The 12,294-nt window shown below is 39.6% G+C and overlaps 1 protein-coding gene across 1 annotated transcript in view; it reads right to left on the bottom strand.

The window, feature by feature from the left end:
- LOC136767733 (integrin alpha-M) overlaps positions 1–12,294 on the bottom strand; it is a 49,517-nt gene that overhangs the window by 10,904 nt on the left and 26,319 nt on the right. Inside the window, exons 13-21 of the mRNA XM_066721679.1 lie at positions 12,014–12,150; positions 11,751–11,894; positions 10,450–10,650; positions 6,134–6,264; positions 5,695–5,834; positions 4,387–4,538; positions 2,590–2,718; positions 2,421–2,494; positions 1,201–1,342 (exon numbers count right to left, since the gene is read on the bottom strand). Of these exons, the coding sequence (XP_066577776.1) occupies positions 1,201–1,342; positions 2,421–2,494; positions 2,590–2,718; positions 4,387–4,538; positions 5,695–5,834; positions 6,134–6,264; positions 10,450–10,650; positions 11,751–11,894; positions 12,014–12,150 (1,250 nt within the window). The remainder of the gene's footprint in view (positions 1–1,200; positions 1,343–2,420; positions 2,495–2,589; positions 2,719–4,386; positions 4,539–5,694; positions 5,835–6,133; positions 6,265–10,449; positions 10,651–11,750; positions 11,895–12,013; positions 12,151–12,294) is intronic.

Here is a 12,294-nt window from a genome sequence, read left to right as displayed (position 1 = left end):
GCTCTCCTCTGAACTGCCTCTAGAGCAGCGATATCTTTCTTGCAGTGTGGAGCCCAGAACTGTACACAGTATTCCAGTATCTACTGCATTGTCTTGTTTTAAGTTTTACACTTTTAACAATTTATTCAAGCATTTAATTAACCTTTTCTATTGCTTCCCCACACTGTTTAGATGGAGAAATAACTATTAGAAAGTCCTTATAAATTAAGGAAGTCAATGCTGGAACTGTGTAAGAGCAATAAGGTTTGTATATATTTAACCTCCTACCAGTCTGTATTAAGAATTACTTAGTATGTATATGAACCCAACTCTACATTCCTAAAACCTTAACACCATTATTCCACTTAATCTGCTTTGAATGTAGGTTAAGAAGGAATATTTGTATATATGCTGTGTAACATGATGCTAGGAGGAGCATGCAACGGCTGAGGAGCTGACACTACACCTCCCAGAAGCCCTAGGAGGGTGAATCATGGTGTGGAAGCACCAGACCTACAGGATCCCTGTGACTGGCCAGCTCTGGCATAAAAGCAGAAAGCCAATATGCCCTTATTATTGTGGAGTTGAGGAAGTGGAAAGAGAAAGTGCCAGGGAGAGAAGATGGCATCTGTAACACATAGTGTGTTTCACAATAATAACATGATACTGATCTTGCTTAGGGACTTTGACTTGGATTTGGAGACAAATTTGGACTGTTTGCACTCTGTTTGATTAGTGTTGTGTTTTGAGAGGGACTTGTCGCACAAGTAAAGCTAGGGTTTTCTTGTATTTCTATTATGCCTGCACTATAAATAAATCCACACCTATATCCCCTGTCATCTGCATCAGTTTTCGTAGACTTATTACAATGGCCCAGCACTGTGGCAACCCCCCACATTGTTACAACTGTATAAAACTGTCTTGCTTTATAGTGTGATTGGCTCTTTATAGCTGCTAATAAAATTGCATTGTAGCTGGACTGGGATTACATCTGAATTTTTGACCCCTACCCTAACATGAATATCAGTGCAGTAGTATATCAGTTGAGTATATCAGGGCAGAAGTATCTGTGTATTAGTATAGCAGCATTTAAAGATAATCTTGTATCAGTGCAATAGCATATGAGTGCAGTAGCAAAAATATAAATAAAACAGCAGTGTAGTATTTATTGAGTATTGCTCTAGAGTGAATGTATGATATAAGTGCAGAGAGAGGGTTTACCTGCAGCAGAGTAGCTCTGCGGTAGGACAGGGCGGAGGGATAGGTTAGGATGACGTGGGTGTTGTAAGAATTCTCTCCACTATTCTGTATGGACACCGTCAGGTTCAGTACAGGAGTGATCCCCACCTGCAGCTCTGATGCCCTGCAATACACACAGCATATTCAGCACTAACTGGAGACCAATCTCCCTGCTGAACGTTGAACTGAAGGTCAAAATGTCTCCCTTCACTGCCTCTGCCATTATTATTATTATTGTTATTATGTATTTCTTGGCAGATGCCTTAATCCAGGGCGACTTACAAAATATAAGTGCATAACAAAGTGCAAAAATACATCGTGAACTAACTGTAAGTACTTTAATTGGAACCACTTAATTTTTCAAATTTTCCATTTAAATAGTTGTAGTAAACAGTATTTTAATTTTATGTCATCACTAGTAATTAAACAATGTGCTGCTTTTACAACACCAACTATTTTAGTATCATCTTCAAATTTGATAAGTTTACTAACTGTATTGAGTCTAGATTTGACCTGCCCACCGAAGTCAAAACAGCAGAGGCCTTGACCTCATTCCGGCGCTTACTCAAGACGCATCTCTTCCCACAGCACTTGTAATATTAGTCCTCTATCCCTGCTAGATAGCACTTCAGCTTATTATGCTCCTCATGTTCTTGATTGTTTTCCTCCTTGCTCCCTTTCCCGTAGCCCTCGTCTGTAACCCTACATCTTGACAGCACTTAGCTTTCACCATCCAGGATGCAGGACCTCACTTACTGTACTTGTGTAAATTGTAAATTGGAATGTTTTAGCTAAGTTGAATTTGTAATGATTGATGCCTTGTACTTTGTTTGCACTTATGTTGTAAGTCGCCCTGGATAAGGGCGTCTGCCAAGAAATAAAAATAATAATAATAATAATAATAGATTCATATAAAGTAGTGAAGAGTCCCTAATACAGACCGTTTACTCCACTAACAACCTCATTCCAATCTGATGTAACAGTGCTATATGTGTGTTTGATAAATGTGTGTCTGAAATATGTTTTAATGTCAAGGAATAGTTATTTCAAATATATTTCCCTATATTTCAATTAGTTTTCCATAACTATTCCAGCTAATTGTATTTGCAATACATACACTATATTTACATTCTGTACATGTACCTGTAACCAACTGCAAAATAACCATTAAAAGTTAGTTTAATTTTCACAAGAGTTCATACCCTGAAAAGTTGAAGCTGACTTTAAGTTCGTCGATACATTTGTTGTCAGTTCCACACTGTTTCTCAAAGTCCAGCTGAGAAAAAGAGAGAGAGAGAATTAATTCACAGTACAGATATATATGTTGGGGGAGATACAGAGGAGAGAGCAGTGCCAACTGAAGAGACTCGCCTGGTAGAATTTTTTGGTCTGAGTCCTGGGGTCCAGAATGGGTTTCAGTTTGGATGCAGAGGAAGGCAGACCAGTCACAGAGAACTCCAATTCATTGGACAAAAACACCAATGAGTCTTCAGGACATTCCTGAGAAAGTGAGAGAGACAGTAATACATTCAGACTAAGATTATTATTAGTTTGGACGTGTGTTTTGCTTGACTTTAGTTTAGTTGTAATTAATGTTTCTGTAGCCACTCCAGAACAAGCCGTAATAGCATTCACTATACTAATTAGAAAACCTAAAACATAATTGTGATGAGTATGTTGTCAATTCAATAAATGTATATGTTTAAAGAAAGGTGGAGACAGCTGTTCCTACAGATGCCATGTCAAAAAAGCATTTTTAAGCACTACTTTAATTATGATTTCGACAAATTATGAAATTAAATATTATATTGAGAATAAACGTAAGAAAAACATAGTTTACATGTTTTTACATATTACCTATGGTGATTTTAATAATAGAAAAAATTATATATAGTTTTTGATGATTTAAGGTATATGTAGTATTACTCTAATAGTTATAGTATTGCGATGTCTGATAATCTTTAACTGACAGTCGTTTTAAATAATGTGTTTCTACTAGTCATTCTACAATAAAATAGTGCAATATATTTGCTTGTAATAAACAGTAAATCATACTATTTAAGCCAATAGCAGTCTTTCTGTTATTAATATCAATAATAATAATAATAATAATAATAATAATAATAATAATAATAATAATACAATAAGGGGAAGAATATCTGTGGGGACAGTACTATGATTTCAACCAGTTCACAACATTTTGATGACAGTAATGACTTCCCACCAACAATATATAACAGGCTATAGGAAGTATTCACCCCCTTGGACTTTCACATTTCGTTGTGTTACAACCTGAAATTTTGATCTATTTTAATGGATTTATTTCCCATTGCTTTACACAACCTACTCCACACTTTCAATGTGGGAAAATATGGAGGGATGAAAAAAACTAAAAAAAAACACAAATTTCCGGGGTCTATCTCCCAGGTCAAAGTTGAGCTTTTGCATTAGAACCCAACGTCTTCCATCTGTGCGTCTGGGCCCTGACTGGGAACGCATCGCTGCTATAGGTCTTCCAGAGGCATTTGTGTCTAGTCTAAAGACTCTTCACAAGATCACAACACACATAATGACTGTTGTTCCAGCCCTGGTGTCTGGATGAAGGCCCTAAGCCAATTACCTGCCCTATTGATGTGGCACCAGCTTCTGAAACAGGTCCCCATGCATGCTCGAAGTCCACCATTTCTGTTTACCTAGTGAGAATCGATCATGTTCGCCTGGAGCACATTTCCTTCGGGGCACAGGACAACTCTGTCCACCCAAGTCATAGGATTTAATTGGCTATTCCTTCAGCATAACATGTTCCTAATGTCAGCACATTCTTCCTTTTCTCACCATGGTGGGGATAGCACCATAGTCCGCCCATGTACTATTTTGACCAGCTGTTCGTGTGTCATGGGGCTCGGTCACCAGGTCAAACTGTCTAAACAATGCCTGTCCCATTGGATCTTCAACATTAGGGCACCACCCTGTGTGTCTATTGGCCAGGTCCCAACACGTGGGTCGTGGCCCATACCACCAGAAGGGGAGTGATGTTCTGAACCCTCTTCCAAGGGTAATACATATACTGATGTAGCCCCTAGAGATGCACTGAACACCAACAGATTTATTCAGACACTAATATAGACCTTTAGTTCAGACAGAAAAGCAGCAAACACAGACACGTACAGGAATAACGAAGTTGTGAGGAAAACACTTCTCTTTCAGTCCCATTGTGAAAGTGTTTTGGATCTGGCGGTTTTTAGGAGTGACGTAAGCACGGAATCTACTCCGAGTGCGATCCAGGGTGAAGTTGTAGCTGATGGTCACTTGAAGGTCACCTGGAGAAGAGATGTTGTAAAACACAAGATGAAATTCATTCATAGAAGACTGACACAGGTTCAGACACGTATTGGAATTGCTGCACTGTATGTATTTATTTTTCTCATACTTAAATAAGTCACCAATTACACAGTTTAACAATCATGAACATACAAGTTCTACAAATATTTGACGTCATCACTCTAACAAATCAAGTGAAGACAAGTAAGGTATAAAAGAAGATTAGAATGGTCTATAGGTGTAATCTATGATATTTAATATAGCTTTTGCACAGAGACTTGGAGACACTGCATATACAGGGGTCTTCGAAAATCATAGGGGATTCATTCTTGTGAAGATCGTGACAAATTGTGATATGAATTAAGGGGAATTAATATCCATGGGAAATAATTGGAATAGCCCTAGATGCGTTCCAACATCCCAAAATAAAAACAATGTACTCCAAACCCATCTTGCAAACACCATAAACTCTTATAATTAATTCAAATGATTATTTTACGTAACAATACATGTTTAACCATTACTATATGACCTCAGTGAATGAACTTGGTATTGTACTGTTTCTAAACACCAAAACCTTTTACTTAGCCCATCTCCACAGCATTAAATCACATTATGTAAAATCACTGTTAGTAAAATTAGAGATAAATTATTATTCATAAAATCACAGGATGTTGTGGGATGGTGGGAGTGTGAGTCTAGCAACAGTTACGATATCAGGATTTAGTACTAAAATACTTATTTTGCACTTCCACAGTCCCTGTAGTTGGAGAGAGTAATAAGAATGTCTCTTCCCAAAGTAGGAGGAGTTCAAAGATGGAGAAGCAGTGAGGAGCAGCTTGCTCTCGACGTCTCAGTTTTTTCTTTTATTTTCATACTGTAATCAAATAAGTTTATAATATCTGCTGGCACCATCCTAGGCTGTGTCAAAAGCCGCCACCAACTCTGGGAGGACAGGTGATGAAAAACAACGATTAACGAAAAAACGTACTATATTCATTAGTGACAAATCTGTGAAACGATGAACAACGAGTTGACTAATTGTGTGCACCCCCTGTATAATATAGCTGGTGTACAATCACAAAATAGAGGAATTTTATATATACACCAGGAGTACAGACACGTATTGAAGAGGAATTATATATCCAGTCATACCTATATTGTCCTTGGTGACCTTGGTGTTGGTAAAGCAGACCTTTACAATGAAATTCTTGCTACTCATGCAGTCAGTGTCCAACCTGATTATGGCTGGGCTGAAGGTCACACTGGGCTCAACCATAATCACTGGTCTGGACCTGCAGTGATGCATTAGGACGGCAGCAATACATTAGAAAACAGTCACACATTAGGAGTATAGTTACACCATATATACATACAGTTGTAGTTTAAAATATTCACACCCTTTATGTGAAACAATGTCATTTTGCAGTTTGTTAAGTTGAATAAAATCATGTTCATTAAACTACACCTATCTTCTCAAGGTTTTGCAGAACAGCGCTTCAACCTGTACAGATTCCAGTTGACTGGACCCAGTTTTCTCTGTAGGAGTGTAACTTGGACTGCCACTACGTAGAAATCCAAGATGGCGTCTCACCTGAGCACCAGTACCTTCCCCTGGGAGCCCACAGCCAGCTCAGGAATCCCATCTCCACTGAGGTCCATAGTGCCATGCAAAGACTGACCCCAATACTGTAGTGTCCCTGGCAAGTCACTGGCAGCGATACGCTGGGGAAAGAGACGCTGTCAGACACACTGGACTGACACACTCAAATGTATTTGTTATATATCAGTGCAACACACTGTTTGACACACATGCCTTAACCATTTAACATTGTAAAATGCCATGAGGAACAGGGATTGTTTTTGAATGCACTTAATTCAATTCCTGCAGCTTACAAGCATTTCTGTTCATCCGTGAGGGAAACAGGGGAAACCTATGTATATAACTTTAAATATCTGAATCGAGTCAGTTCGTTATTTTACATTTGTTAAACAGCAAAGACATTGTATATGAAATAAGACATAAGATTGAGCACTGGGGGAAAATCACACAAAATAAATGTTTATTTCAGTTAAATAACTTATTTATATCTCTAACCATTATCAGTTTATTTAGTGTTTCACCAATACAGACAAGAAAGTTAAAGAGTGAGAAAATAAAGTTTCAAACAATTCTAAATCTTTCAAATTATAGCACTGAAAACACTTGTTGTTTTTCGTTCCAATTAAAGCACTTCAAAGTTTGAATGTGTGTGCCCACAGAGAGAGATACAGTGAGTGAGTACAGCTGGCAATTTGGTTTGTGTTTTTTGCCCATGTTATACACTCAGCTAAAGGATTATTAGGAACACCATACTAATACTGTGTTTGACCCCCTTTCGCCTTCAGAACTGCCTTAATTCTACGTGGCATTGATTCAACAAGGTGCTGAAAGCATTCTTTAGAAATGTTGGCCCATATTGATAGGATAGCATCTTGCAGTTGATGGAGATTTGTGGGATGCACATCCAGGGCACGAAGCTCCCGTTCCACCACATCCCAAACATGCTCTATTGGGTTGAGATCTGGTGACTGTGGGGGCCAGTTTAGTACAGTGAACTCATTGTCATGTTCAAGAAACCAATTTGAAATGATTCGACCTTTGTGACATGGTGCATTATCCTGCTGGAAGTAGCCATCAGAGGATGGGTACATGGTGGTCATAAAGGGATGGACATGGTCAGAAACAATGCTCAGGTAGGCCGTGGCATTTAAACGATGCCCAATTGGCACTAAGGGGCCTAAAGTGTGCCAAGAAAACATCCCCCACACCATTACACCACCACCACCAGCCTGCACAGTGGTAACAAGGCATGATGGATCCATGTTCTCATTCTGTTTACGCCAAATTCTGACTCTACCATCTGAATGTCTCAACAGAAATCGAGACTCATCAGACCAGGCAACATTTTTCCAGTCTTCAACTGTCCAATTTTGGTGAGCTTGTGCAAATTGTAGCCTCTTTTTCCTATTTGTAGTGGAGATGAGTGGTACCCGGTGGGGTCTTCTGCTGTTGTAGCCCATCCGCCTCAAGGTTGTACGTGTTGTGGCTTCACAAATGCTTTGCTGCATACCTCAGTTGTAACGAGTGGTTATTTCAGTCAAAGTTGCTCTTCTATCAGCTTGAATCAGTCGGCCCATTCTCCTCTGACCTCTAGCATCAACAAGGCATTTTCGCCCACAGGACTGCCGCATACTGGATGTTTTTCCCTTTTCACACCATTCTTTGTAAACCCTAGAAATGGTTGTGTGTGAAAATCCCAGTAACTGAGCAGATTGTGAAATACTCAGACCGGCCCGTCTGGCACCAACAACCATGCCACGCTCAAAATTGCTTAAATCACCTTTCTTTCCCATTCAGACATTCAGTTTGGAGTTCAGGAGATTGTCTTGACCAGGACCACACCCCTAAATGCATTGAAGCAACTGCCATGTGAATGGTTGGTTAGATAATTGCATTAATGAGAAATTGAACAGGTGTTCCTAATAATCCTTTAGGTGAGTGTAGATCTATGTAGGATGTAGATTAAATAGATTCAAATCATCTCCTTATTTAGATCTTTATCTTGCAGTAGGAAATGCAATCTCTGCATATTGCATCCAGGAAGCACCAGGACTGACGGTCTTGTTTAGTTTCAATTTGATCTTTTGAGCATGTACATCCGTTAGGAGGATATTTTGTTTTATTTCTGATATTGCGTGTTTGATGAAAAGCCAAAATAAATTGCCAGAAGGCACCTTTTGATCTGTACTCCTGGTTTTATTTGTTTTCCTTTCAAAAACTAGCCTGTCACAATGTGAATGAACTTGTTGCACTGAATACGGTACTGGAGTAAATCGTCCAATTTTTAACACCCCAAGAACCAGCAGGAACTAAAGACAGCTGCAGGTCAGGCCTGGCAGAGCATCAGCAGGGAAGAAACCCAGCATCTGGTGATGTCTATGGGTTCCAGATGTCAGGCAGCCATTAAGAACATAAGAAAGTTTACAAACGAGAGGAGGCCATTTGACCCATCGTGCTTGTTTGGTGTCCATTAATAACTGAGTGATCCAAGGATCCTATCCAGTATATTTTTAAATGTTCCCAAACTTTCAGCTTCAACCACATCGCTGGGTAGTTTATTCCAGATTGTGACAACTCTCTGTGTGAAGAAGTGTCTCCTGTTTTCCGTTTTGAATGCCTTGAAGCCCAATTTCCATTTGTGTCCCCGGGTGCGTGTGTCCCTGCTGATCTGGAAAAGCTCCTCTGGTTTGATGTGGTCGATGCCTTTCATGATTTTGAAGACTTGGATCAAGTCCCCACGTAGTCTCCTCTGTTCCAGGGTGAAAAGGTTCAGTTCCTCAGTCTCTCAGTAGGAATTTCCCTTCAGACCTGGAATAAGTCTGGTTGCTCTCCTCTGAACTGCCTCTAGAGCTGCGATATCTTTGCCTTTTTTATTGCTTCCCCACATTGCTTGGATGGAGAAAGTGAGGAGTCCACATAGACTCCTAGGTCTTTCTCATGCGTTACTTCATCTAGTTCTATTCCTCCCATAGTGTAATTATAGTGACATTTTTGTTACCTGCATGTATTACCTTGCACTTGTCCACATTGAATTTCATCTGCCAGGTGTCGGCCCACAACTGAATATTATCCAAGTCCCTTTGAATAGCCTGTGCTGCTGAGATTGTATCTGCTTAGCCACCTATTTTAGTATCGTCTGCAAATTTGACAAGTTTGCTAACTATCCCAGAGTCCAGATCATTAATATATATTAGAAAAAGCAAAGGCCCTAGTACTGATCCCTGTGGAACTCCACTAACAACCTCACTCCAGTTAGAAGTGACTCCTCTAATCGACACCCTCTGTTTCCTAGACATCAACCAGTTCATAATCCATCTACTTACATTACCCTGAATGCCTACAGCTTCCAGTTTGAGGATCAGTCTTTGGTGTGGAACCTTATCAAAAGCTTTTTGGAAATCTAAGTATATCATATCATATGCTTTCACGTGATCTACATCTGCAGTTGCATGTTCAAAAAAGTCTAATAAATTAGTAAGACATGATCTGCCTCGTCTAAACCCATGTTGACTATCTCCAAGAATATGGTTTTCATTAAGATGCTTCTCTATTTTCTGTCTAATCATTTTTTCCAACATTTTACAGGTGATGCAGGTGAGACTGATTGGTCTGTAATTTCCTGGCTCAGTTTTGTCCCCTTTCTTGTGGATTGGTATGACAATTGCTGTCTTCCAGTCAGTTGGCACATCCCCTGTTCTAAGTGTCATTTGGAATAATCGAGTTAGCGGCCTATAAATAATTTCCCTAATTTCTTTAAGTACTGTTGGAAATATACCATCTGGCCCAGGTGATTTGTTTGTTTTTAATTCTGCTAGTCCCTTTAGTACCTCCTCCTCATTTATCCTGATCTCTCTTAGGGTTTGACTGGACTGATTGTCAACCTGTGGCATGTCATCTGTTTTTTCTTTTGTAAAAACCTCTGTGAAATACTCATTTAGAACATTTGCCACATCTTGTTCGTTTTCCAAGATACCACCATTTTTGAAAAAAAAAAAAAAAAAGTTTAACTTCCTCCATTACTGACCGCTTGACTGCAATGGATTTGCAACCAAGTATTCAAACTCACAATTTTATTAATGATTATGTTAGTTTGTCCAAATATTTTTGAGCCCCTAAAATTGGGGGGACCACCCTGAAATTAAAGATGATAGTCTACACTCAAAAGCCATCGTAATTGTTTCCTTTCTAAATCCATTGTGGTGGCATACAGAGACATAATTATGAAAATTGTTTCACTGTCCAAATATTTATGGACCTAACTGTATTAATTATAAACAAAAGGACTGATAGACTGATAGATTTTGTACCTGACTGGACTGGCCCAGGCCCTGCTCACCACCATTGAAGATATACACAGACCCCTTCCCACCGTTCTCAAAGGGGGCACCCACTGCCACGTCCTGAATCCCGTCCCCATTCAAGTCCGCCACCTCTGCGATGGACGTGCCGAAACGAGAACTGGACTGTCCACTCTGACCACTGAGGATCCCTGTGTGATCTAACGATCCCTGAGAGTGAGAGTGAGAGAGAAGGAGAAGCCTCAGACATCACAGAGAGATCAATACAGACACTGCGCTTTAGTTGATAATACATATTGGAATACTTAGTTGATATTTACAAATAGGATATTAAACACAACTATTTTTGGTGCAGGTTTGCTGGTGGGGCATTCAACAAGAGGTGTGACTGCTTCCTGAGTGGTTTTCAAGGTTTGTGTGCTTTTACAGGCTGGCAGCTCTGAACTCGACTTTGTCTCTTAATGTGCCTGTTTTGAGTCCTGCTGTGTCGTCTGAGCAGGTTTGCGATTCTCATTCCCGTTGCTCACTTCTTTCCCGTGGACGTGGTGCTCCCACTGTTCCACTGTACGTCTCCTGTGAGCTTCTTTCCATTCGTCCTCCCTCGCCACAGCTTGGGTAATTGGGAATGGTGGACGAACTACATAATTCGTTTATACGCAAAAACTTTGTGGGTATACGCAAAATTCCCTTCAAATAAAGCAAATATATTATGGCATATGCCTGTGAATGCCCTCAGCTACACCACTGTTTTAGGAACTATTTTCTCTTTCAGATAACCAGGCTTTTATTATTATTATTATTATTATTATTATTATTATTATTATTATTATTATTATTATTTCTTGGCAGACGCCCTTATCTAGGGCGACTTACAACATAAGAGGTTGTAATGTTTTACAATACAACCTCGTGCTCACCAAAGCATGACACATAACATGCTGGTCTTCACAAGGCCCAGACTCCCTTATTGGATAAATGGTGTGAAAATAAACAGCAAAATCACTTACCTTTTTTATTTAATATTACTGTAGAAGACAACCAGACTTGTTTGGTTTTCAAATGTTAGGTCATACTTTGGGGAAATGTATGTAATTGAAAACTTTCACATAAAGACTTAGAAACTTCTAGTGGTTTCATTTTCACATTTTCATGTTACAGCCTGACCCAGGAGGCGGAGCCATTCCCTGATATACTGTCTATCCGACAATCACCTCTCATGGTGACACAATATATACCATATTACATATTCATATTTCTCAGCCCTAAATTTTGTTAAGTTTTAATGATAGGAGTAAGAGGATGTTTAATACCTGCTGTGTATCAAATCTGTAGACATAGACCCTGCCTTCTGTCTCAGGGGTGGAGTACATGGGAGCCCCAACCAACACCAAAATCGTCCCTGTTCTTCCTCTGAGATTCACCGTGCAGAGCACTGCACCGAAATAACAGCCACTCTGTGAAGAGAGAGACACTCTGAAATACTCAGTCAGTCACACAGTGGGGCAAGTCAGTCAGTTTGTCCTTCAGCCATTTTTCTGTGGGACAGTCAGGCAGGCAGTCAGTCAGTATTTACCTGATCTCCATCCACATGGTATGTAGGATTTTCAGATGTTTTCAGAAACACAAGCACTCTTCCCTTATGCCCGTAACGTGGAGCTCCGACAACAAGGTATACAGTTTGACCCACTTTTATATCTGTTATAGAGTAACCTGAGAGAGAGAAACATAAATAGAGACTCTCACAGATGGACTGGATACAACAACAATTTCTGTTTTGAAGTCTAAGGTCTGTATTGTGTCTGCGTGCATCACCTACAATTAGTTAAACATGACAAATTTGGGACACTCAAACCC

Source organism: Amia ocellicauda, chromosome 14 (assembly GCF_036373705.1).
Source record: "Amia ocellicauda isolate fAmiCal2 chromosome 14, fAmiCal2.hap1, whole genome shotgun sequence".
NCBI lineage: Eukaryota > Metazoa > Chordata > Actinopteri > Amiiformes > Amiidae > Amia > Amia ocellicauda.
The sequence above is the reverse complement of the archived record's forward strand: the minus strand, read 5'-3'. Positions and strand labels throughout refer to the sequence as shown.